The 27,876-nt window shown below is 42.4% G+C and overlaps 1 protein-coding gene across 2 annotated transcripts in view; it reads right to left on the reverse strand.

Annotated features, from left to right (window-relative positions):
• Gria1 (glutamate ionotropic receptor AMPA type subunit 1) overlaps positions 1 to 27,876 on the reverse strand; it is a 301,486-nt gene that overhangs the window by 17,531 nt on the left and 256,079 nt on the right. For both annotated transcript variants that reach the window (XM_046446417.2, XM_058579911.1), the window contains exon 13: positions 23,136 to 23,383. In XM_046446417.2, the coding sequence (XP_046302373.1) occupies positions 23,136 to 23,383 (248 nt within the window). The remainder of the gene's footprint in view (positions 1 to 23,135; positions 23,384 to 27,876) is intronic.

Consider the following 27,876-nt stretch of genomic DNA (forward strand, 5'->3'; position numbering starts at 1 on the left):
ATAATTAAAAACACTTCAGACATTTCAGGACAGAGAAAACAGATTCATCAGAAGGCCAGGGTTGAGCCTTTTTTTTTGAGAATCATCTAACTTTGTTTACATGACTGCTGCTTTGAGTTCAGAGAGAAAGACAAGGAGGGTTATGAGACTTTTTGTTGGAATCACCATGCTCAACAGTTGACAGCTTTGGAGACCATAGACACCTGCTCCAGGAAGTCAAGTTAGTATTCAGCAGACCCCAAGGCAGGGGTTTTTGCCTGCATAATGACAACATGTACACATGACATATCCAGGGCCATCTGCAGAGGCCAAGGGAGTCCATCTACATTTCTATGGGGACAGCTCCTGTTTGCCCCACTGAGACCCTGTTCAAGGGTTACTTATAAAGTTCCATGTGCTGGGTTTATTGGTGCAGGAGCTAATGGCTGGAACAGCTCACCTGGATGGATCTGCCATCTTGCTATTCAATCTAATCTAGATCTTCAGACTCGCCGCATCTCTCTTTCATCCACCTTCTCCTGAGGATTTCTCTAACAATGATGTCATCTTAAATTTAGGCCTGAATTTTATTTCACTTAGCCAAGAAGGATTCACAGACCACCATGGAGGAATAATGAGATGAAGGAGAGAGATTCAGAGGAGCTCTGTTGATAGTAGCAGCAAGAGAGACTAATGGGTAGGCAAATGAGCCATCAGATGCAGCCTTGTCCGCATGGCCTCCTGCCCACATCCTTTTACTATTAGGAACTTTCGAATTGCCATACCATCCCTGTTGATGGCAGACATTTATTTTCACTGTGTTTGTTATTTGTTTGTTTTCTAAAAGACCTAAACTTTGGCTCTTGGGTGACTGTCGTGTGATAGGAAGCGTGTTGATCCCTCCCTGGGAAACACTTTTGACTCTCAGGAACTCTGTTTACTACAACCATTACCTTTTATTTATGTTTGTCAGTCACTGGGCAGCTAACTAGACTGTGGCATATGGATCCCCAAAGGCAAAGGAGAGAGACTCCAAATGCTGGTTTGCTGCCTGAAAAGGAGTTCATATTTATGATTGCGCTTACCCCACATTGGGAGTTTAAGTGTGGCAGTTTTCAAGCTGGGAAAACAATTTCCATTAACAGATCCTGGAAATGCGCTCTTTAGTCTTTTAGATACCTTTATGGTCCAACTCCCTCCTCAGGCCCTTTCTTTCTCAAGAAAACAGACAAAAGAAAAGAAAAGAAGGCTCAGTGCTACAGTAGACAGACACTGTCTGGGTTTCCAGACCTTTCCTTCTCCTTTCTCCTTTCTCCTTTCTCCTGCATGTCTTTGTTTTTAAGAGAAAATAGGCAGAAAGACTCAAAGTAGGAGAGTGAGGGATGTCAGTGCAGGGAAACAGGGGAACTGGACATGGCAAGGGTAGGTACAGGAAGTGATCGAAAAGGAATTAAGATTAGGGTTCCCAAATTATTCATTGTCATTTTTGCTGTGAACTATGACACCCTTTCTGTCCTCAAAACTATAAGCTTTCCTGTTCTGCTCAGGCACAGAATCCAGTTTGGGGTGAAGAGTGTCTCAAGGCACTTACCGGAACCAAATGTCCTCATGGGAAGAGCGCCACAATGGGCAGGATGGACAAAATTGGTGTGTACTCATGACCTCACAACCAGGTCAAACAAGGGGCTGTCTAAGAATGTCCCCTGTCCTGGGAAATTCTCTGGACTTGACAACGATCCCTTTTGCTGTAACATTGCCCTAACTTGTTGCTCTCCTGGCCACGTTTCTTCAAATCGATCGTTGGTTCCCAGGGAGAAGAAAAGATGCTTTTATTCTTTTTAGACCCTCCTCACATTTAATACAGGGCAGTGAGGGAGAAGGAGAAGTACTGTTTTGTTTTTCCCAAATGAATGAATGAACAAGCAAATGAACAAAATCTAAATGCACTGTCACCTATGTGTCCATAACTCAGCAGTTTGGCAAACTCACGATCTGTCATTTAACAGCAATGGACTAGAGAGTGAGTAAAGAAAATATGCAGGGTCTGTGGATGATCACTGGAGTCTTAGCATTTTACAGAGGGCTTAGTGTGGGCCAGGCATTGTGCCAAGCCCTTTATGTGCTTTATTTCATTTAATACTCATGTCCCTATACAGCTGTCCTCTTGTTGCCACCTGCCTTCTGCAGATAAGTACATAACTTGTGGAAGGTTCTACTCAGCTCTATTGACTAGAGGCCATGCCCAAGACCACTGTGCTATACAGCCTTCCAAAGTGGGGGTGCTGTCTGGCCCCCTCCAGTGCTCACTTAGCCCTCCTGCTCCTCATACAGTCCTTGTAAAAGATTTTCCTTTGCACACAATTGTAACACACCCATGTCTCTGGGACAGGAGAGCAAAGGCAGCACATAAGAAGAACCTTGCTGTGGGCCATTTCCTTGCTTGATAGCAAGGAAGGGGCCAGAGCAGGCTCTGTCTTCTCTCTTCCTTCCTGAGGCAAAAATGACGGTAGCTTGGGTCTATTCTGGCTCTGGAAAAATACCCTATGTTATGTGCGTTCAGGAAAATTCTTTATATTCCAACTTAATGGCATTGATGATTAGTCATGATGGTTATCAAGAAAATGTTAGGTTCAACATATCCAAAGTAAAAGTTAAAGGTATGAATTGAATTTAAAGTATTCCCTTTAAAAATATTCATTAAAAGAAAAAAAAAAGAAACTTAGAAGCTTTGGAAACTCTAGGGTTCTTGATAGCAGAAAAGGTCCTATACTTAAGCAGTGGTTTCCAGACACCTAGATTTTGTGAATGAGGAAAATAAGAAATTATGGGTGAGAGAATGAATATAGGTGTGAGTTAAGGTTAATTTTGCTAAGTAAAAGTGTTTAAAGAGAACAACTACCATCTACTGGTATCCACCTTTAACGGAATTAAGGACACTTGAAGCATCAAAGAAGTGGCCACATCTTGGGTTCAGCTTTGCATTTTCACCATCTCTATCCAGTAACAAGTCACCAAAAGCTCTTCCCCAAGGTTCAGGTGAAATTCAGTAAGCATGAATGTATATGTGGGTCATTCGCAGAGATGAGTCCCAGAAGTCTGACTTTAGGGCTACATGACTAGTGTCATTATTGTTTTTATTCATGAAGGATTTTGGGGGAAAATCTTTAAGCTTGGATTACAACTGGCTAGAAAAGTAAGACTATCTTTGTTTTATAAAAATTACCTGTTTCCCTGGTAAGTGGGGTGCGGTGTTGTATAAGTACCTATATAAGTTCAATCCTGCTGGATCAGAAAGGTATCCTTTTCATAAAAGGGAAGTTATGAAAAATAAGAATTTTTAATGACTTACAAAGAATGCTTGAAGAAGTAAATAAGGGAATGGCCATTTTTTTTTTAACTAAAAATTTATAGCAGAATTGGTTGAACCTCAAAGAGTAAAAAGACTTCAGTTAATATCTGGGTATTCCAGGCAAGTGAGTATTCCTATGAACTTCTCCTAGCTGTCCCAGCCTCCTGCCTGCCTCCTGTGGGCTCATATTCTCCACTTGCCATTGGGGACCATCTCTGGGGGTAGTTCTGCTGAATGCAAATCCTGGTACTGGGAGATTCCCACTTTGACTAGCTACAACTACCCTAGGCTAATAATCATGGCAGCCATCTGAGCCACAGAGTTTTCACCTGTCAAAAAGGACAATAGTAGTTACAACTCAGAATTAGTGAATGGAAAGTCAATGAGCTGTCTCATCTAAACAACTCACTTCTACTACTACTACTACTATCACTAAATAATAATAATTAATAATAATGACAATACAATTATTGTTACCATGGAACTGAGTACTTGAATTGGAGTCAGAAGACCTCAGTTGATATCTCAGCCCTACCATTACTGATGTGCCATCAGCCAAGTCAATAAATTTCCTAATCCTCAGATACCTGTTTGTGAAACAGATCACAATATGTCCTGGGTCCATAATAGAAGCTCAACAAGTATTTCTTAGCTCTAATATAGCCAGGATTAGAGATGTGGAATAGCCAAAGTTGGCACAATATGTAGAGTGAGCCCAAGATTTTACCTAGAAAGAGTTTTAGAGACCCACCCGCCAAAAACCCCTAAGAGGACCTTATGTCTTATATTTTTTCCTTTCTCCTGAAAGTGGAAGTCAGTTTCCCACTGCAGTTAATTAGGTATTCTTCATAAATTATTATTAATTACAGTTCACTCCATACCTGATGAAGAAAAGTCTAAGATAAAATGACTACGAAGTAGTGTTAGTTTGATAAGCTCAGTATGTTGTTTGTAATTATGTATCTCTCTCTCTTTCTCTCTCTCTCTCTCTCACACACACACACACACACAACACATACATAAGAGATATTAGAATCATACAAAAGGAGGTGATTATCTTCCTTCTTTGATTACTTGTCCAATCTCCTTTGGACTGGTTCATACTAGGTGACAATTTTAAGGAATATTACCAAACTGATGTGTGTTAAGTGAAAAAGGACAAAAGTAAAAGTCATATATAATGTAATGATGTTGAAAGAGGTAGATTTAGGGCAAATATTAGAACTGCCTTCAAATATCTAAAGGGTAACATTAGAATTCAGAGAAAAATTATACTTGGGATACTAAGAAGGAGAACTATGACCAATAGGTAAAGTTACATTACATTATGGCTCAATATGAAGAAAAGATGACAAAGGGAAAAATGGAATTGGCTCTCTTAAGAAAAAGGAAGTCCCTTGAGATAGGAGGCATTCAGTAAGAGACCAGATAATTATTTGTCAGGATCTTTATAGAAGGGACTTCTACATTTATGAGGTGGGAGACTAGTACTTGGCCATAAGCTCTCTCTGATAACTATGAATATTGCCGTGTGACTACTATGTGCTAGTATCATAAAGGGACTAGGTATACATTAATGTATAAGACAGGTGGTCCTTACCCTAGCAAAGCTTACAATCTGGAGAAACAGGTAATAAATGAAAATGCTATGAAGGAATCAGGATGAACTGACAGAGGATGTCAGAGGTGGCTCAGGAAGGTACATCTCAGGAGTTGATGTTGAAGCTGAGCTTAGTGGAAACCACATTTAAGTGATAAGAGATCATATCCTAGGCAGGAGGTGGTCCAAACTGAGATGAAGTTGGAGAGGCTTGCAGGGACTTTGTGGACCATGTCAAGAATTTAGAGTTTTATTTTGAGATAGGAGGGTCTGAGCCAGGGAATGAAAAGACCCCTTTTATATTCATAAGTTGATTTCAGAAAGGAGAGAGAGAACTAAAGAGAGGAGGCAGATGGGAAAAATAGAGGCCAGTTAGAAGGCTGGTGGAGAGACCCAGGAAAGAATTGATTTTGGATACAAAGGAGAGGCTCTACCTTCAGGTTATACTTTGAGGTAGAGGAGATAGGATTGGGTGATGTATTGGCTACAGGGGATGAAGGAAAGAAAAGATTCAAGTTACTATCTTCCTTGAGAATTTGGAGGATGGCAGACGCATTTATGTAGATCACAGAGACTAAAGTAGGGGAGAAGCTCAAGAGATCAGTGTTAGATATACTAAATTTAAGATGCTTGGGAGATAGCAAGTGAAATGTCAGTCTTCCAAGAAAACGGAAATCTGGAAGTCAAAGGAGATGGTCAGGCCAGAGACAGAAACTCAAGAGCCTATAATTTGAATATAAAAACAGACTTGCAAGGATCATCTGCAGGAATCTTATAAAGGACTCAAACACTAATGGTTATAACAGTTGCTTTACATGATTAAACAAACCTCTAGTGGAACTTTTTAGCAAGTCCTGTCTTTGGCACACCAAGAAAAATAATCATAAAGCAAACAAATGAACTAAAAAGAACCAGGTGTGGTTCTAATCAGCCAGAGAATCATCTGAAAATGTCCAAGTTCAGACAAATACTCCGTAGGAGGGAGTTGACGGTCCTGGGTCATCAGAGGATGCTATAATCACTGACATAGTGGTGGCATTTATTCTCCAAGGGGGCCAGTGAGCAGAGGGCACCCTCAAATTACCTGATCCCCGATCTTCAGCCACAGGAGCTGATAGATTCAGGGAGCTACCACTGAATCATTGAATTATCTCTGGAAGTCTTGGAGGATTCATAATTTGTAAAGATTGGGTCTTGGATGTCTTCCTACACATTAGATATCAATGTATCCAAACTTGTGCTTTGAAGAAGCTTGATTATCACACATTTGCAGGAAAATTAAAGTTTGGAAAAAGTACCCCAGGGTAATATTTCAGATGGTTTTAGTTGGGTCTCAATTTACAAAATCCTAAGGACAGGATGCTGGGCTTCAGCTGTCCACATTTCCACTCTTGTCTTCAAATCCTTCAAAACCTTTAATTCAAGCATCTGAGAAGGGTTGGATGAAATGATCCTGAGAGGCCCACCCATCTTGTAGTGGCATGCTTTGCTTCTCCTCCCCAAAGAAAGCTTCAATTTTAATGAGACCAGGCTGCTGGGCATCCCACTCCCCCTACCAGGGTGCCTCTGCTGGCTTCTATGAGAATTTGGAGGATGGCAGATGCATTTATGTAGATCACAGAGACTAAAGTCTGCTGGCTGCTTGCTGATCTCCTTAACTTCTCTGCTAAGACCTGGTTGCTCTCAGTGCTCCCCACTTGTTCTTTAATATTTCATGTCTCACTGATGTCCCTTCATTCCTTCTTGGCTCCTAGCAGACAGTTCACTGCATGGTTTACTACTATTTTGTGTGTATTTGTCATCAATTGAATTATATAAAACATTTGGAGAAAAGAGTTGCTGACTTCAAGTCAACTCCCCAAAGTATTTATGAGCATCAATTAAGTTTTAAGCACTGTGCTAGGTACTTAGAAGGTACAAGTTATAATCCTTTAAGGAATGTACATTCTAACATCCAAGCAGAAGAGTGTCTCAATAATTCATGAAAGACTGAACTTATTTTTTTTTTTTAAAAGGGCTATGGGAATACCAAAAAGAGAGAAGCTAATTCTGTGTTTTTACTCTCCAATAATTATGATGAAATTAATTTTTCCCACATTTTTTATTGGGACATTACCGTTCTATATAATGATGGGATTTGTTGTTACATATTGGTATGTGCACATAATATAATTCAGCCAATATCACTTCCCATCTATTGTCTTCTGATAGTAGATGAGAATTAGAAAATCTTCAGGGATTTAATACCAGAAGCCCAGAGTTTGGGGAGTGTGGTGATCTCCTTTGGGAGGATGAGATTAAAACTGAATCTAAATCGTGAGCATCCTTAAATGTTATGGTAAGAAATCAACACTTTACCTAAAAGTAAGGGGATATAGAAGGTTTTTAAGCAGGAGGCCTCAGATCAGCAGCCCATTTGCACTCAGCAGAGAGCAAACAATGCAGACAGTTTTAAGTAAATATGTATCAATTAAATGAAAAATGTAAAGACTCCCATGAGAAGAATAGACAAGGTCAACAATTTAAACCCTGTTAGAGATAGTGGGTGGCTTCAAAGCAAACAGGTCTCCGATGTAAACTTGGGGTTGGTAGTAAAAGGGGGATTGGATTTATTCTCTGAGATGCCAAACGGCAGAATGAGATCAGGGTTACAAAGCCACAGGGATACAGGTTGCTGCTGAATATAATGGCCAGGTTTGCAACTGGTTGAGCTCTTTGACCATTGCTACTTGAAAGGTGTCCATTTGGGGGGACACTGTTGGGGGGATAAGCATCAGGAATAACATGGAATGAATTCATGAGCAAGATAAAAAGTTGAGATTTGACCCGTGGTTCCCCACAGGACGGTCCAATGAGCTGGACTAGTTTGTGATGAAGTTTTCACTCATCAGTGGGGAAATAAGGAAAGATGAGCATTAGAAGTGAGTTTCCAGAAAGTTGAATGTTTGCATTTAAAGGACAGTCCTTTATGTACGATTGACTATTTCCTTCCTTCTTTTCAATGTTAACACATTCCTTCTCTTTAGTAAATGAAGTTTATGCGAAATGCCAACTATCTCTACTCTTATTTTTTTCCCCCTTTTGACATGGGAAAATCTCTATCTACCCTAAGAAGCAGAAGAGTATCTAATGAAGAATGAAGTTGAAGAACACTTAGGGGGTCTAGGAAGGGGGTCCATTTCCCACTGGATTAAAGGCACATCCTTCTTACTCTTCCTTCCCTGGGACTCAGGAGCTCAGGGGCTCAGGGTTCCCTCTTTCTAATGAAGATCCAGTCACCTCTTTTCTCCCTTTATACCTCTTCCCATGCTGAGCAGGCTTTGGCAGTCCCTCCCACATAGACCAGTGGAGGGTAAGGTTCTGCTGAAGGTCTTGAGAAGATATGCTACCTGGGTGTAATTTTTCTGCTCCTTTGTCATGGCCAAGCCAGGGTCATTGTTCTGGGCCTGGGGGTCAGAGCATCAGCAAGAACCGAAGCTCATTCTCCCTGTTGAGGCTGATGGGGTCTGGAACACAAATGGGTGCTGGTGAACCTGGTCCTGGATGCTGGTCTTGTCCTAATCACTTCTCTTTTGAGGGATGATCTCAAAGGCCCCGTCCATCTTCAGTCCATCTGACATCATTGCTGTGTAAATCATGTGAGGTGAACTGACTGAGGAGCCACAGACTGGGTGGAAAACTGAGGGTCCATAGCTTCTGCTGATCCAGTAGCATAGGGTAGCAAGTAAAGCAGGAGAAGTTCAACCATGACCAAGCAGAAGGACACGAGGAGTTAGTGGGGATATATCAGGAGACTCAATTAAAATGCAAACATTCCCAGGCCTCCTTAAGGAATACAGGTATGATAAAAGTTCCCTCCACCTGTGACATTCCAGATGGTGTCCCCTCTTGAGCATGCTGAAGGAACAGACGGTTTGTGATATGCACAGAAAGAAAGCTGGATAGTGACTCAGCCAACAGATAGAGGCCTTGTCTTTGATTCGGACTCTACAAAACAACACAAAGGAACTGGATTTAAAAAAAAAAAAACAGAAAAAAAACACCCATATATAAAGTACCTGAATCTCTCCTCTATTTGTGGAGGTAAGAATCTGAAGGCCTGATTTGAGTATTTCATTAATTTCTGATCAAGTAATACGGCTGACCATGCAACTAGCTAGAGTGACTGGTCACTGCATTTTGTTCAGGACTTTCTTGGTTTCAACACTGAAAGTCCCACAGCTTAGGAATGCCTTTAATTCCAACCAAACCAGGACAATTGGTCCCCCAAACTATAGCTTAGTTTTGCTGTTTGCTAAATGGGAAGAATTACATACTCCTGCCCCAGCTATGTGAAGGCCAAGGGTCAGATGAGAAGACGGATGGGAAAATCCTTTCAGGTGTATTCTGGGCAAATGCAGGTGGCTGGATTGGAAGCACCACTAAGACCCCTCTTAGAGTTGGCACATGCTCTATCTAACACACCTTGCTGCTTTGCGGAACCCTAGTCATCTCATGGGCTTTGAATGCACATTGTACTCTACGAATCCTTTTGCAATGAACCAAAACAGAATGGATCAAGCCTTCTTTCTGGTTCCACTGTACTTGAGCACCCTCTAACAGCAAACTTATCATTCCATTGCTTCTCTGATCAGACTGAGGGCTCTTTTTTGGGGGGGGGGGAGTAAGAACCCTGAATCCCATACAATAGCTAATACAGTAACTGCTCCATAAATGTTGAATGAGGAATAGTTTTTAATTCCTTACATCTACCACAAGGGTTAGTTGAACTGCATATTAGTTTTGCATGTGTGAATACATATTTCTGGCCCTTTAACATTCTTTAGGATTCTATGAATAAGAGCAGCTAATATAGCTCAGAGATCTGGATGGGGACATGAAGTCTGGCTCCCCCAGCAGGAATTTTGCAAACAGAAAGCCTTTCTAAGGCATATCTGATTCCCCAGCCCACCCCATATAGAGAGAGGCAGGTGTCAATGGTTCAAATGCAACTCATAGTAAACCACATCTGGTTCCATAATGCAAAAGCATTTGTCAGCAGCAGCAGGCACACAGCTCTGTGTCAGATACTTGACAAAAGCTAACAGAGGGAAGAGTGGAGGTCTCCACACAATTAACAGAGGGAGAGGAAACACCATTCAGGATGAGAGCTAGCCTGCTGGTCCCATCTCAGACACCTCTGGTTCAATGAAAGGAAGAAAAGCTGGGCCAACCCTAAGGATGGGCAGATGTCAGCGTGCAGAGGCTGCTGGGCAGGCCAGCCAGAACACTATTTTCATATAGGCCTTAAAATACACAGGGTCTGGGGCTGGGGATATAGCTCAGTTGGTAGAGTGCTTGCCTTGCACACATAAGGCCCTGGGTTCAATCCCCAGCACCACACACACACACGCACAAAATAAATACACAGGGTCATAATGCTAGAGAACTATCTCCTTCAGTGATAGAGAAAAGCTCCAGGAGAAGAAAACTGATCATCCAGGCCTCCTGCCCCTCGATGGAGCTGGTATCTCTAGTCTTTCCATGTTCTCTCCTTCCCTCTTTCCATCACTACCTGCAGACTTTCATCTCTTGCTTCAAGAGCTCCATGTGTATCTTTCTTTTATAGTGTAATTCTGTGAGAGCTTTTGTTTGAGGAAATGATTCCCTGCTGAAAACAATGATAACAAAGATAGAAAAAGAATGCATGAGTTATCTCCTCTTTACCCCTACTGTATGTATGCTTGCAGTAGCTTTTATCCGAAATAACCTCTCTTGCTCATAGGTGTTCTCCTGACTGGTTAAGGATCTGTTCAAGGACCCTAGCCTCCCCCAGGAAGATTTCCTAGAACTCTCATCCTGGAGAGGGGCAAGATATTGACCTAGGCCTTTTTTTTTTTTCTACTGTGCCTCATTTGTTCATTTCTCTATTTTTATGGTATCCCTTTCTTTTTATAACAAGGTTAGTTGTTACCGCACTGTATCTATCTTCTCTTCTTCCTCCTCCTCCTTCTTCCTCTTCTTCTTTCTCTCTCTCTTTATCTCTATCTCTATCTCTATCTCTTTTGGTGCTGGGGATTGAGCCCAGGGGCACTTAACCACTGAACCACATCCCCAGCCCTTTTTATATTTTATTTAGAGACAGGGTCTCCCTAAGTTGCTGAGGCTGGCTTTGAACTTGTGATTCTCCTGCCTCAGCCTCCCAAGTTGCTGGGATTACAGGTTTGCATCACCACATCTGGCTTCCTTCTTCTCTCTTAAAGAATTTTGGATCATTCACACAAAAATTACAATTCCTAGTTTCCTTGGAAAAATGAGAAGATCTGGCAATTTTCCCACATATCAATATTAGGCCAGAAGTCAGAGGAGGCTGTCCCCTTGTCCCCTCTAGATGAGGCACATACTCTTGCTACAAAGACCTCATTACTTCCTGTGATCTCCCTGAGCCTCTGACAGCAAGGGGTGGTGGGTAAGTGCATAGAAACTGAACTGGGCTCCAGTTCTACCTCTGCCACTTACCAGTTACGTGACTTTAACAAGTCACTTAACCTGTCTGTGTCACTGATTTATTATCTAAAATATGAGAGTCTTAATAGCATCAACTTTATTCTTGTGAGGATTACATACATTAGGGAATGCATAGGTGGACTTACAGAAGGCTTGCCATCATTGGCAAATGTTATTTGCAAAACAATTAGGAGCTATCATTATTATTTGTCCTAGTGCATTGTGGGTTTGTTTCTGAGTAGAGAAGTATTGTCTGTAGTCTTGACTCTATTAATGATGAAGAAACCACAGGGGGTTTACCTCTGCTCCATTTCACTAATTTACTTTACCTGGCTCCAGTGGGGGAAAGGTTATGGTCCCAGCACTAGAGATGAGTCTTGGTGGTAATGTGGTTGTAATCCACTCATCTTTGCTTTCTTAGAGTACTTACTTTAGCAGTTTGAAAATACTATACTTGGAATGCAGGTAGAATTAAGTCACACGGTCATAAACTTTCATTAATGTTTACTAGCAATGGCCAAAGAGATGGATGGGTTGAAAGTCAGTTGGCTTAATTTGGGTTGTATGAGCTATTTGGTGGACCAGTATTCCATGGTTCTCATGAATCAGACATTGCAGACACAGCAAGGGATTTGACAATGTGCTTATCCAGTTACCGCATCCATGGAAGTTGGCCAGGTAGGAAGTGGTCCATGTGATAAGCAATCAGTGGGGGTCTCCTTCATGCTCAATTCTCCTCGAGGTTTTTCTGGGAAAGTGGCCCCTTGCTTCACTGAACTGTACCTGAAAATATTGGGGGAGGGAAGAAGGAAGCAACAGGAGCAAAGAAATAGGAGTGGGGAAATGCTGCGGGGTTGCAGGCAACGAAAAGACTGGCTTGGCTTGTGCTAAGGACTTGTTTTTTTTAAACATTTCTCCAGAGGAATAAAGTCATCTCATGGGAATAGAGAATATGATGAAGAGGTCATTATGCTCTTTTCCTGCTAGATGATTGCTCTGAGAAGGATGAATAATGTTTCTCAATTTCCCTGCCTGGATTTCTTTGGTCTGGAGATTCTGCAGGCTAACCACCTCCACCTTTTAGGAGGAAGTTGCGTGCCTTTGGTTAAGGATTCACCTAAGCCTTTGTCTCTTTGTGAATGAGGAAGAGGTGATCAAATATGATTATGGAGACCTGATCTTAGGCCATGGGGCCATTCATAAGATGTTACTAGAACATGGTCCAGAGCTTCTCTGCAGGGGCTCAACTTGGGGCCACCTGTAATCCCTTCCTTACTGCCTGTCTTGTTTAGATACTGGAGCTTCCTACTTTCAGGCTTATGAATGGATACCATGTGGCTGTTAGCTGATCATCATTTTGTGCATAGACTACAAAAGGGAATAAAGCTTCATATCTGAACATCTCCCTCTTGGTATCTTGGAATTTCTGCCTCATTGCCACGAAGACAGGTTGAGTGTAGTCTGTCCCAGAGAAGCCAATCATGTCTAATTTCAGTCAGAAACCCGAACAAACAGAATAGTTGTGAGTGTTGAGTACTGCATAAAGGAAAAGAAAAAGAAGAAAGAACTCCTCATGCACCATGAACGCTTCATTATTGATTCACTTTATTCCTACCGCAAAACTTAGAGCAAGAGCTTGTCTGGAAGATGAGAAAACTAATCTTCGGAGATATTAAATCATGAAATTTAACACTTCTTGGACACTTTACTGTGTGCAAGGCACTGTGCTAAGCACTTTGTATCTTCTCATTTAATCACTGAACAACCATTGGGAAAATGCCAGCATTATCTCCAGTTTTTGTATTTGGGGAAACTAAAGCTTAGGGAGGTGAAGGAACTTATCTGAGAGACTTTTGCTATGAACTGGCCACATGGGATTCTACTCAGCCTGACTTCAGACCCCTAGCCGTCGGTGGGTAGCCCATACTTCTTGCCTTTTCCCAACATCACGAGGCTTGTAAATGTGGGAGAAGGGTTTGAACTCAGGACTGATCAACACTAAAGCACATCTGTTTTCCAAGCCGACAGGCCCCAGGTGGCAGAGCTAGGATGCCCATCCAATCCTTTCCCCTCCTGGCGCTGCCTTAGAAAAGTCAAAAGACCCAGCAAGTCTGAAATAAAGTTGCTGACAAGAAGGGGAGTAAGGAAAAAGGGAGAGAGGGAGAGGGAGGGAGGGAGGGAGGGAGGAAGAGATGCTATTTTTGACAGAAACAGCCTCTTAAAAGAAAGCAACATACAATTTGTATATCAGCAGGGAGAAGGCAGTGCCTTGGTGGGCAAATCACAGCCTGCATGCTGCTGTTCTCACCTAGGTAAAGGCCACTCGTTTCCTGTGCTGTTCATCTCCCCAGATCCATCCTTGCACCTTGCGCTTGCCACCTTCCTCCTCTCTGTCTCTCTCTAATGTGTTGCTTTGCTGTTGACGTGTTTCTCAGCTAGCTGTGATCAAAATGGAGCTCTAACAAGACCAGATGCACATTTGTCTTTGTGATTTCACCAGGATCCTGCAAAATAAATCAGCCCCGTGGAGCTCCAGCCTATCTAGTTCTTCAAGAGGGAGTGCTTGGGCTTCGGAGGCCACTTGGTGTCTCATGTCCCTGATGTTTTCCTTGGAAGTGTTAAAGAGGCCACCTTAGAAGGTGCAGAGGCAGTGATGGGTGCCTCTATTAGCACAGAGGCAGGGTTGTAAACAGAAGGAGGGTTTCAAGAGTCGGGGCTCATACCTAAGTTCCCTCCCTCAAATCCCTTTGAGAATATGGACAGAGTACCATCTCCCTGACTCTCAGTTTCCTAACCTACGAGAAGGAAGTAATAGAATAGAAAGCAAAAGGTGAGAAGATTCATGCTCGAACATCCACAGGGCCCTGAGTGTATTGCCTAGCACATTTTAGGTGTGAAATGGACGTAAATCTCCCCTTCCCACCCCCAGTCTAAAATTATCTTCTTTTCATTGCTGAAAGGAATCAAGAGTGTATATAGTTTGGGAGCGCATAAAATTCTTGAGGGGTTTTCTTGGTTCAGTCTGTCATGGATAAGCAAGAAAAGCTTCATACCTGCTGGAAGTACCCATTTCCATTTTTAGGTCCGTGGAATGACGTGAATCAGTGCTATGACCCTGATCCTGGAGGGCATGCTTGTGCCCCATGAATGTAGACGGTGCCGAATGGAAATGAGGATTCCCTAGGGAATTCAGGCAGAGCTTTCCTTCCTGGAATCTCAGACTTCTTATTTCTGTTTTGGCTGGGTAGGTCTGCGTGCTGTTGTGTGTGTGTGTGTGTGTGTGTGTGTACACCTGCTGGAATTGGATACTAAATGATCATTATCTTCTGGGTAATCATTTCTTCCTCACACTTCCCTCCTTGTGACCTTGAGAAGCCATTCTTGCCTAGTCGTTGAGAAGAATTCCCGGAATCAGGCTACCCAATTTGAAAATCCAGCTCAACTCATCTTGGAGGTGTTCTGTGACCTTCCTATGCCTCAGTTTCCTGAACTGTATGATGAGAACTTACTGTCACAGTTTTGTTGTCTAAATAAGATAATGCTCATCAAATTCTTCTTAGAAGTGCCTGGAATGGCCAATGCTCAATAAATATTAGCAATAAATCTTATCCTTAATACTATTAAAATGCCACATCAAGCCCTTGCCACCCCTCTGCCTGGGCTTTCCTACTGGACCACTGCCCCAGTATCCTAGGAAGCTTTCTGGGTCTTCTCTACAATGCATCCCATGTGTCTTCACCTGAGAAAGCTGCTATATTGATGCCGCTCTTCCTTGGCAAAACTCCAATCTACACACGCACACACATTCTCTCTCTGCCCTCCTCCCTTCCTCTGCCCCTGTCTCCTAACCTCCCTCCCCATTTTTGTCTCTCTGCCTTTTTATCCTCCCCCCCATTCCCTCCCTCTCTTCCTTTTTCTCCAGCTCTTCTGAAAACGTGGGCAAATCCAGTCTCTTTGCTCAGAGGCCTCTGTCTCTGATCAGGCCTGACCTGGGTCAGAGAGTTCATGGGGTTACCATGACAACGAGCATCCCTGGCTACCCATCAGGAGGCAAGGACCAATTGAAAGGGACTGTCATTTTCCCTGGGACATACTGTATTTATCCTCAGCAGCAGGCTGTGCACCAGTACTGTGCAATGGGAAGAGAAGCTGTTTCTTGTGAGGGTGGGAGGGAGGGAGAAAATATTAGAGTTTTTTTTTTTTTTATATGTTCTCTGTGGAGGAGGACCACAGATTGTTCTCAGAGAGAGACATTTTATTTCTAATACAGCCAATGTGTGTGTGTGGGGGGGTGGTGAGGGGTGAGGGTGGGGCTCCTGTACATTTCTGATGAACACAGTTGGTTTTACAAAGGAGGAAAAATAAGTAATTTGGCTCCAAAGTGACTTTTGGGTAGGTCTAATGGGAGGCGAGGGGTGGAAAATGAACTTTAATGAGTATCCTCTGTGACAGGCACTTTATGCTATTTTACCAAATTGTCAAAGCAACCGCACAGAATTATTATGATTCCAATTTTACGGATAAGAAAACAGAGGCTTATAAAGTTGTCGTTATTTACCCGGGAGGTCATCCTGCTGGGCCCTGTACCTGGCTGGGGCTGTTCGAGTCCAGGGATTATGGTTTGGATGCCATCCCACAGCTTCCCTGATACCTTCCCATCCCTAGTCATTTTCTTTCTTTCTGAGGGCTCCCTGTTCTGTCTCCTCAGACCACTCATCCATCTCTCTTCCCTAAACTTTTCTCTCTCTCTTTCCTAGAGCAGAACCCCCTGGGTAGATGTTCCTGGGTCTCACCCTGGTCCCACAAAATCAGGTTGTTAGAGGAAATCTGAGGAATGAGGGACTAGACAGGGGCATTTTAAAGCAGCTTCCCTAGACAATGTTGATACCTACTGTGGAGCTGGGGGAGGGTTCTTGAGAGCAATAGATTGAACACCTCCCAGAGTAGGAGTGGCACTTGCTTATTTATTTCCCAATTATTTTCTGGATCAATGTGATTCTCTAAGAGGAGAACAATCTACAGCTTTCTGTAGCACTCAGATCTGTGCTAGGCAAGGAAAAGATGTTCAGAGAAGGCCCACATGGCCAATCTGAAGATACACTTGTTTTCTGGTTTCAGTGTGTGTGTGTGTGTGTGTGTGTGTGTGGTGGGGCAACTTGGAGACCCCCCAAACTCTGAAAGTGAGAACACTCTCCTCAAAAGCCTTATGATATATCATCATTGAGTCACAGTCTAAACTTTCCTCCCCTCACTTTTTTTTTTTTTTTAGCCAGTGTCTATATAGACAAGCAGTTCTTGGTAGAGGATTTCCGGTGTAGAGTTGTGTGCAGGAGAAAAAATATATTCAGTTGGGAATGCCACTGAGGCTAAATGGTTGATGAGCATTTTTGAGCTCATGTTATGTTTAGAAAAAGAACAAAACAAATACAGGCAGACACCACCAATGCAGCTGGAGGTGGGAGAAGTTCATTGGCAGTCTGTATCATTCTTGCTACGATCCTAAGAAGCCTGACTCAGCAGTGGCAGCAGTCTTTCTATTTTGGAAGTAAAGTTCATATCTTCCCTTTTTCTGTCTTGGTCAGTAGCAGTTCATACTTAGTCGGTTCTTAGGCAACAAACATCCTAGAAAGTTTATGGAACAGACTCCTTTCCCAAACTTCCCAGCTTTAACATGAAGGCTATGACTGGTGATGAACATGGGAGTCTACCACTTCTTCCGTCTGTCCTCATCTCATTATAACCCATGACCATGTTCATGAACCTCTATCAAGATGACTGCAAGAGGATAGGAAGGGCAGCAGAATACAACAGACACTAGTATGGCAGTATGTAAAAACGTGGATGTGTAACCGATGTGATTCTGCAATCTGTATACGGGGTAAACATGGGAGTTCATAACCCACTTGAATCAAATGTATGAAATGTGATATGTCAAGAGCTTTGTAATGTTTTGAACAACTAATGATAAAAAAAAGAAAAAAAAGATGACTGCAGTTGCCTTCTAAATGACTTCTTTGCCTGTGACCCTCTCCTTTTCCTGATTCTCATTGCACTGCCATAGTATTATTTTTGGAAGCCTGCCTGATCATGGTTAATTCCTGACAGTCCCCTCAATGGCCTTTGCACCCAAACAAAAAGGCAGAGGCGTTTGAGATCCTTCACCATAGGACTACAGCTAACCACCTGTCTTTCCTAATGTACTCTCTCATCAATACAGATAAGCCAGCTGTTCCTGAACCTGAGCCCTATCTTTCCCACCTCTGTATTTGCCCTCTTTGTTCCCTTCTCCCCACTTGCCATCTATCACAGTTCTTCAAGACCCATCTCAGATGTTACCTCTGCCATGAAACCTTTGCAAATCCTCCCATTCAAATGTTGACACTTTTCATTTTGGTAAAATAATGAGGATCTATGTAATTCTGCTCAGGAGCTGGACTCGATTATGCAAGGGGCTGGGGTTGCATTTCTCATAACCCCTCTTTGCAGTCTATGCACAGGGCTTTGTGTGGGGAAGTGTTCAGAGGTGAAGCTGTAAAGCTAAATGAAGAGCACAGGGAGTGGGTCTCAGACCTTCCTCAATGCCCAGGACCCATTAGGCTGAAGGGAGAAGTTGCACTGTGCTCCTGTCCCCTTGGCCCATACGTCTGCCTTGGACAGGACACATGACAGAAGACAAACATGTCATGATCACAGAGACCAGAGAAGACTCCATATAACCACAGTCACAGTTAAAGACCAGACTTGACCAATGTCATGATTAGGGTACAACTCTTAGTAAATCCACTGATGTCCTGGTGGATGGTTCTATGGAGAATCATTAGCTGAGACTTTAACTGAGGCCAGTTGGGTGTGGATACCTTCTTGGGTTGACAGAACACGGGCCATGCACCCTTACTTAGGAAATTTGAACACATGTCTCTCACTGAAGGACTTATTCATCATAATAAGAGACTTCAATTGAGACCAGCAGATACATTTAGTTGTCAACAAAGGGGCCGATAGATCATCATTAGTGGATTTACCAAAAGCCTTTCCCCAGTGACTGGCATTGGCCCCTCAGGTCTTTATCCACAACCTGATAGCTTCTGAAACACAACTTAGCCCCTCGCCCAACCCCAAACATGCAGTGACGGCCAACAAACAGCATCTGCTTCCAAGAAACACCACCTGTCCAAATGGAAACTCAACAGCCAACACTTCACTTCATTTAGTATTTGTTTCCAGAGCAGAAGAGACAAAGAAAAAAAAAATCATTCTGTCACTAACACAGCCTTTTAACACTCTCTGGGGACTGTGGTCTGGGTTCTGCCAAGTAGACCTGGCAAGTTTGAGAGGAACATTTGGGCCTTCGATATCAGTTTTCTGATTTTCTGAGGCAGAATGGGGTGGTCTGCTTTGGAACCTGGAGCTTGTTGAGGGCAGCCGGAAGGAAGAACACCTCCCAGGTGTGGTGAGGTCTGGCTTTTCAGAGAGCAAGCGGTAGAGAAGGACGGCCAGGAAGTAAGCCTGGAGAACATCTGCCAGTGAGGCTGCAATAGCCCTGACTTTATTATAGAGTAGAAGAGAAGTTTGTCACAGTGCCTACAGCTTCCTGAGGGTCATTTCTAGAGCATAAACACTTCTAAATATCTTGCAGTGTTGTGAATGGCAGAATAGTATCTTAAAAGGCATTTTCTATAATTCAAACTAATTGAAAAACATCCTAGAAAGTTTATGGAACAGACTTCCTCTGCAAATCATTGTTAAGCATGCACCTCCTGTTCAATGGGTCTAGAGTAAGTTTTGGTGGCTCCTTTACCTTTCTTCTTTCTTTCCAAAAAAATCCCTGCAAAATGTTTTCCTGGGATCAAATTGGTGCATGTAAGATTTCTGGAGTAGGCACATGTGTACATGGCATTTGGTTTGTTAGGGTTTATTTATTTATTTATTTTTTGTTGTTGTTTTAACTACATCTTGGTGAAATGGCACCATTTGGGGTGAGGCAAAGTTATGATGGAAATCTGGCTGGTTGTGTGTGTGTGTGTGTGTGTGTGTTCATTGTCACCATTATTTGATGGTATGTTTCATGGAACCTCTATACTATTGGTGGCTAAACAATGATCCCTTTTAATGCACATAAGAGAAATAAGATCCCATAGAGATTAGAGGGACTTTCTCAAGTCATAAACTCAAGGCCCCCTTGGATGGGTGCTACACTTCTGTTTTTCAGTCAGGAGCTATAATGGCCCCATGGTTGTCATCAGTTTTGCCACTGGAGAAAAGAGGAGCATTGGGAGAGGTCTGAAAACGTGACCATCCGTCAGATATCTTGACTTGCCGATTGTTCCATCTGTGATCTGTAATTGGAACATGGTTCTTTCCATTTCTCTCTCTCTTGTTCTGTCTCATAATCAATAACTGGCTTACTGTGTCTTTTACGGGGATGTAAGAAAACATAATTACATTTTTCTTTACTACATAGTTGAATTATTTACAGTGTTTACCCCGGGAAGAATTCTTGCACATGGAAAACCCATAAAAGCTGTGTTTGGTGTCTAAAAGTGCGAGTCTATCATCTTGAGCTTTCAGAGTTGTGAGTGGACTTCTTTGCACTTCTGAGTTGATGGTTATTATTTGTTCCGTGTGAATGGGTACAGAGAACCTGGCCCTAGTCCAGTTTCCTGTTTTAATGGTGCTGTAAGTCAGAAAGCTCAGCACAACTTTACAGTAAGGTGTGGCCATGAACTCTGGAATCAGATGCTTGACTTTGACATCTGGTTCCTTCATTATCAGCTGTGTCAATCTGGTCAAGTAACTTAAAACTGTCCCTCTGTTTGCTCATCGGTAAAATGGGGACAATGATACTGCATAGAGATGTTTCTGGTCTTCTGTGGCAGAATGGGGTGATCTGTTTTGGAACCTGGAGCTTTTTTCAGGGCAGCCAGAAGGAAGAATGCCTCCACAGCCTGTGGCACTTAGGGGCTCACTCAGTGATGGCTCTTATTATAGTGGAAAGTCTTTTGAGAGCAGATAACTTAACTTCCAGGTTCATGCCACTGAAACTTACAATATTTTCTGAGTTGTCACCTGGTTTCAAGCACCTGTGTGTGAGAGGGAGTTGTAGAAGTAGTCGGCTATTCTCTTAACTTTAAAATGAAGTATTTATATCAAATGATGTTCCTGACTTATAAAACTCCCAGTAATACTGCAGTATTATTACTATTCTTGGGCCTATAAGAACTCATTCTGTACTTTGGGTCTTTATAGGGCCATGTCCTTTAAGTTTTCTCTATAAAAAAATCTCTTCCTTAAAAGACCCTGCTATTTGAATCCTCTTTAAACTTTGCCTAAATTTATACAGAGTCCTTAAAGTTCTTCCAGGAATAAAAGAAATGTCTGATTGACAAATACCAGGCTGTTCGGTTTCCCTTCGTTGGGTCACATTCAACCATGTCTACACTAAATTACATAAAATTCTTCAATGCATTTCATTTGCATTGCTCTTTAAATAATTACAAAAATCCTTTACAAAATTCTCTCCTACTTCATCCACCGTCCTCAGCTTAACATTTTCTCCCCCTATTTGCCTATGTTCTGGGAGCACTGTTCTTCCCTTGGTTTAGCAATTGAGCCGTAACTTCTGGTCTTGGAGTTCATGCATGCTGTCCTCTCTCTCAAGAAGCCCTTCCTACTTTCTCCTAGTTGACTCCTATTGATGTCAGACAGCCATTTGAAAAAAGCATCCTTGGTACAAACAGAGATGTCAAAAATCATGCTCCATTTGTGTATAATAAATCGAAGAGCATTCTGCTGTCATGTATAACTGATTAGAACACATAAATTAAAATCTAAAAACAAAAGCATCCTTGAAAAGTCTTCCCAGACAGACTCCACCCAGTCTGTAGGCCAGATTGGGCTTTTTTATATGTGGATGTCTTTAAGATCTTCCCTTTGTATTTATTTTTCTGCAGTTTCAAATGAATCAGCTGTTGATTTTCATGTACTTAACCTGATGGATACTCAGTTTTTAACTCTGAGGGTTTTTCCATAAATTCTGGAAAATTCCTTTTAAATACTGCCTTATTTCTACTCTCTCCATTTGGCATACACAGCACATTGATTCTCTTTCATGTTTCTTAACTTTGTTGCTGTCATTTCTACTTTAAAAAACCCTCTATGTGATATTCCATAGAATTTTCTCTGATTTTACCCCTAGTAGGCTAATTCTCTCTTAAGTTTTGTCCAATTTATGGGTTAGCTCTTCCATTGGAAATTTCTTCCAAGGAATAAATTTTATTCTGTAAATGCTAACTCAAATCTTATCATATATGTCTGATCTTTAATGACATTTTTTTTTCTTTAAAAATGCCTTTTATGCCTTTAGTTGTACTGCTGATTCTTGCACATGTAGATTATCACATAACTTTGCCCTGCTTAGGGTAGTCGCAGAATAAATAACTCAAGGTTTTGATTTTTTTTCCTTTTGGCCCTAAAGTTTTCCTAACTTGTGTTTTATCCAGGTGTTTTATAGTGAGAGTTTTGTTATGCCACATTGCTGGGAATAGGTGTCCTTTTAGGGCCACTTTTATAGATCATCCTAGTGTCTCTCATAATGTCATTAAACATTAAGCAGTTATCATCTGTTTAATGACTGTCTCTCTTGCACTATGTAGTTCCATGGGGACAGGGACTAAGTTTGGCTCATGACTGTAGCTCCAGCTACTATCCTATTGCCTAGAACAATGTGGTGGCACCATATTACTGAAATGAATGAAGTGGAGGTAGAGGTGGCCCTGGATGTCATGTCAAGGTGGGTATAAAACACCTCTGGGTCCTTTTGCATCCTTTGTTAAACTTTTCCACTCTTTCTGGAATGCTATCCTTCCCTCGAATGACTGAATCCCTCTGTGATGACTCAGTTTCTCACAGGTGACTTCACACTGTCCTTTCAATTCCCTTCTACATAGTCTTTCCTGTTTGAACTCATAACCACCGTGAACTAAAGAGATCATCCTCTCTTTACAGATGAAGAAACTCAGGGCTGAGACATGAAATGTCTTACTTCCTGTAAGACAATCAATAGTAAATTTAAGAATTCAATCTGGTTCCTCAGATGCTAAGTGTACAGGATTCTTCCTCAACTGTTTGGAATTGAATATCAAGCTCCTTTATGTGAATATAAAATCCTCTTTGCTGAAGAAACCAATGTCCAGGTAGGAAGTCATACTGTTATTAATTTGGTGCTATTCATTAGGTGGTATCTCAATTTCCATGGCCACAGTCTCAAGACACAAACTACTGGACTTTTCATTTGGACAGTGTGTTTGTTTCTTTCCAGACAAATATTACAAACCATCTCCTGTCAGAGAATCCAGGTTGCTGGAGAGCCCTGTTCATGGCCTAGCTAGATGCAGGGGTATCTGGTCACGGATGGAGTGTCACATATCACATGACGAAAGCACAGGGTTCATGGGCAGTCAACACACTTGGGTGGGGTGAGGTGAGGCGTGGGGAAGAACATATGGGCAGTGACAGTCATAGCAAGCTGAGGCCCCCAGGTCAATTTCCAACCTCAGGGCTGAAGATCTTAGGTGGCTGGAATCTTCCATGCCCACAGGTGTTGAAGGAGAGCTGGCTTGACAGCTTGCACTGGGCATTGGAGCCATGTGGCAGACACAGAAGCCTCATTCCTGAGATAGGGAGGGAGAGGGAGTACGAAGGAAGCAGATCTTGGCTACTTACCTCAGGGCGGACCCCTTGGGTGTCGCAATGCCATAGCCTTTGGAATCCAAGTTACCTCCCACTTTCATGGTGTCACAGGGTTTCCGCTGCTCAATGTACTCATTCATGGTGGACTCCAGGAGGTAGGCGTATTTGCCCTTGGACTTCCTCACTCGGATCATCCCTTCCTCCGTGGTCCGCACAAAAACGGATGGTTCTGCTGATTTCATGTATGTCCACATCTTCTCGAATACGGCAATTTTAGACCTCTGGGGGTGGGGGGCAGGAACAAAGCCAGAATTAGGTGCTAGCTGCACTTGGAGGGGGGTTGGCACACATATTGATGAAGAACTGAGTGTGGTTTGATCACACATTCATGAGCCAGATTAGCTCTGGAAGAAACAAATTATGAGTGATTGCAAAATAAGAGGTACTAATTAGTACCAGTAGGTTCCAAAGTACAAATATCTTACAAATACAGAATGAACAGCGTAGCGCAGAATCTTTTAATTACTTTGGAGTAATTATATTTCTCTTAAATATGGGGAGAGTTAAGCACCTGGGTCCCTCTCTGGCTTTTAAAGACACTATAGAGCCCATCTGTTATTGAGTGAGGCTACATTTATACTGTCCAGAAGAAGCAGAGAGTGGAATATCAGTGCAATCTGCTTTTTTCCCCCCAGTGCTGTCTTCTAATAATGAAATAAAGTTGTAGTCTTTCTATATTGCAAGACCTGACCTCAGAATGTAAATTGTTCCCTGATATAGTGATTAGTTTCGGACCCATTTACCTTTCAAAAGGCTTTGAATCTAGACAAACTGTTTTCCTCATCTCCTCTAACTCTCCTTGGGCCTTCTTTCCTTTGGGATTTTGCTTGGAATGTTTACTCCACTTCTGTCCAGCCGCATCCTCCTTCTCATTTCATAGACCAGAGTGAATCCTATGTATTTAGAGACCACCTTGGCTCCAAGGGAAATAGCTCTTAACCTCTGGTGGGTACCAGTATCACATACAGAGATTGCAAACATGCAGGTCCCCATCCTCAACAAGAGATGCTGCTCAGCAAAAGTCTTCCCAGTGGTCCTGATCTGTATGGCTATTGCTGTGTGGCTGTCACTTTGAAATTCAGTATTATGAGGGCTGATGTTCCTATAGGACACACTGTATGGGTCACTCACTGAATGCCAGGCTGGACTGCTCAGACTGCAAATCATGTCTTCCTGTGCATAGGTCTCAAGCATATAGAAGCTATCTGAGAAAAAGGAAGTCTTCTTACCTAGGGGTCTTTCTGATAATCTAATGAGCACATTGCATGTTACTAAGAATCCAGGATCCAGGACTGCAGGTTAGTCCTCTTATCTCACATGTTCTTTCTAAAGAGTGTCCTTTTCCCAAGGGGTAGATGCATTTTAGAGATGCTTTTGAAAATGTTTTGGGAATGGACAAGGGTTAAATACATATAAGGGACAACTAATTTTTTAAAATCACTTCTAGAGTCATACAACCTACAAAATTAAGTGGTGAAAAATAGATTGCATACTTATTTATTATAAAATTACCAATATGCATGCAATATCTCATTTTTCTGTGCACAAGTATCAGGTTTATTTCCTTGCAATCAATTAACATCATTTGCTAGCAAGCTATGGATACACAGTTGACACTTGAAACAAGTGATCTATAAAGATATTGAGGGCTCACAAAAATTCTAGGTCTTGAGGAAAAAAAAAAACAAATGAAAATAGTTACTGAGAATTGGAGTGAGGTGTTTGGTATGGTGAGTTTTAGTTTTGATAATCCATCATTAGATAAGCTAGATCGTTTATTGTTCTACTTCTAAGTCATGGTTGGCTCCACAGGAAATCCTTCCTCTTTAGTCCTTTTCTCCCCATTTACTTCATAAGGAGTTTGGGCATAGTAATATTTAAGTCCCTTGCTCACTTGAAATATCTGATTCTTTACATGAAGGCATTTCAGCCACAACGTCATTATGAGAAGGAATAAAAAAAGGGGAAACTAGGAGGGAGGATTCCAAGGTGAGGGGAGGAAATACCCAAGATCAATCACTGCATCGCCAAAGTATTTAATATTCTTTCCCGAGACATAGTGAAATGTACAAATTCAGACCCAGATTCGCAGATGATCTTCCAGGCATAAAATCAACAAAATACACAGCAGGGCGATTGCAAGATGCAATTTGACCTGACAGGATGGACACAGCAGGGATCTGGGCTGCTGACAGGCTGAGCTGAGGAACCCTCTGGGCAACAGTATGTAGAAAATTAATATGTCCTCTCAGCCTCACCCCAGTGCCCCAGACGCCAAGGCTGTGCTCACAGGCACTCAGAGCGGACTATCAGGGAAATCTAATCTCCAAGAATGCAAAGGTAGCATGACTGGCATGGGCGATTGGAAGCATACTCAGGGTATTTGTTCTTGGATCTCTCCTATCATCTGCAGCTCCCACGGCCCTTCACACATCTTAATTAAACTGTCGATGGAAGATTAAGTGACTCTGGGTTGGGGCTGCCAAGAAGCGCTGGGCTACCATGGGTACTAAAAGCCAGATTCTGCAGACACGGGGGTGGCAGAATTCTTGTCTTGCTGTTTGTTCCCTCTGCCTTGTGGAGGTGGTAGGTGATCTTGTCTCCCTACCCACCAAAGTCTTGGTGGGATGAAAGATCAGAGTCACAGAGATGGAAGGGCTCCTGAGTCATACCTTAGCTGTGCTCTTCTCCTATAGGTAAAGAAACTGAGATTCATGATTTGATAACGAACTGTCAGATGCCATGCAGCTTGATAGCGGAAGAGCAGGGAGCGAAAATCCTGATCTGCTGATTGCATACCTTGATCTTTACAGTGCAATCAGGTGCCTGGCCTCATCTAAGGATTTTTATCTTCCTAGCTGCAGGACCTTGGGCAAGTCACATAACCTCTCCTAACCTCAGTGTTCCTCTTCTGACAATGGTGCTAACAGTACCCACTGCACAATGTTGCCATGGAGATCACAAGAGAATAATACAGAGGATGCTGACCCAGTGCCTGGCACAGGTAGGAATTCTATAAATGGTGTGAGTTCTGCTCACAATTATGCCTTTTTTTTTCAGGAATTACTTTGGGGTAGGGATGCTTAACACATGGTTTTCATGGTACCAGCTTCCCTTCCTATACACATGGCAGGCATGGATATGATTCAAAGAATTATTTGACATGGAGACCAAATGTGACCTCAGAGCCCCTCTCAACATAGAACCTTAGGTGACCACTATCAAAGCTATCACGAGTTACAATCTATTTCCATCAGGGTAGTCATTAGGGCAAAGAACTTGGAGAATAGGTGCTGTCCTGGTTTCAGATTCCTAACTCTGCTCTGAACAAGAGGTAGTGATATATTATTTGGCATCATTATTATTAAAGGAAACTTTGAAGTCCTATGTCCCAGCTAGGCTTTCATTAGCTAAGGCATGACTATTTTCTCTGGTTCCCAGTTTCCCCAACCATGAAATACATACTAGGGTTAGACTAGAAGTGTCCACGAGCCCATCTGGCAAAAGGAGTGATCTTTTTAAGGGCATTCATTAGTTAACAACAACATCGTGTTGGGACAGTGTGGTTCAGTGGCAAGAATACCTGGGTGGGAATGGGGAAACTCAGATTTGGTACCCACTCCTGATACACTTGTATCAGGACTTTCCTGAATTTTATTTTCTTCTCTAGAAGTGGGCACCATAATCCCTGTTCTGCTTTAGGTCACAGGTGAAACAATTGAGACCATGTGCCTGAAAAGTGTTTTGGGAACTGAGGTGTGCTATGAATGTTTGGAGACGGCAGTGTTATTAAGTGAATTGGATGGACCACGACTGCATTACGGGTTGGACCATAGAATTGGCTTTATGGGCAAACATAAGGTACAACTTCTGTTGCAGGGTAAAAATGTCAGAGAATTGTACTGGATTACAAAGTGGTTTTTCTACTAACCAGGTAGGTGAACCCAGCAAGTTTGGCTTCGCTCTAAAATGACAAGATCTGGTCATGAGACTATTCAGACACCTTCTTGCTCCAATATGCTAAACATTGGTGATTTTAGCCTTGGGTCTGGGCTCAGTGATGGTTAAGACTTTGGTCCCTTTCCTGCCTGCCATAAAGAACACAAAGCTCATGACCAAGACACTGCAGGACATCACACAGTGGACCGCTAGGGCCTGGGGTTTGCTCCATAAAGTTGTGATGAGAACCTGGCAATTCTGCACAGGATCCTACCTTCTTGCCTGAGGCAGTACAAGAGCTTGCTTTCTGTGCTCCTGCTACTACTTATCAGCTACGTGACCTCCAGAAATGACTTTTATTTCTCTGAGCTACAGACGGAATGGGTACAGCAATCCCTAACCCATCTCTGACGAGAAGGTCAACTGAAGTAATTCACCTGGGGTGTGGTTAGCACACAACCTGGTTCACAGTAAATGTTGAGTATGTGGCATGTATTATCATTTTTATTCAATCATTGCATCATAGCTCTATATCCTGCTTGCGCAACTTCTGGGATGAACATGCCCAAAGTCCAGGTTTTCCTGCTTCTGGGCATTTGTTCAATTTGTTCCCTTAGCCTGGGATGTCCTTGTTCTACTCACGTCCAACTTGATTTTTAATGTCTAGAAGTGTTTTCGGGTCCACCTTGTGTGACTCCCGTCCCTGTTCCCAAATGTTTGCACTTCCTTGAAGCTTTAATCATAAACGGAACCACCACTCACTGTTCTTTGATTT

The sequence above is a fragment of the Marmota monax genome, unplaced genomic scaffold, assembly GCF_021218885.2.
Source record: "Marmota monax isolate L192 unplaced genomic scaffold, Marmota_monax_Labrador192_F-V1.1 WCK01_AAM20220418_F8-fsc00188, whole genome shotgun sequence".
NCBI lineage: Eukaryota > Metazoa > Chordata > Mammalia > Rodentia > Sciuridae > Marmota > Marmota monax.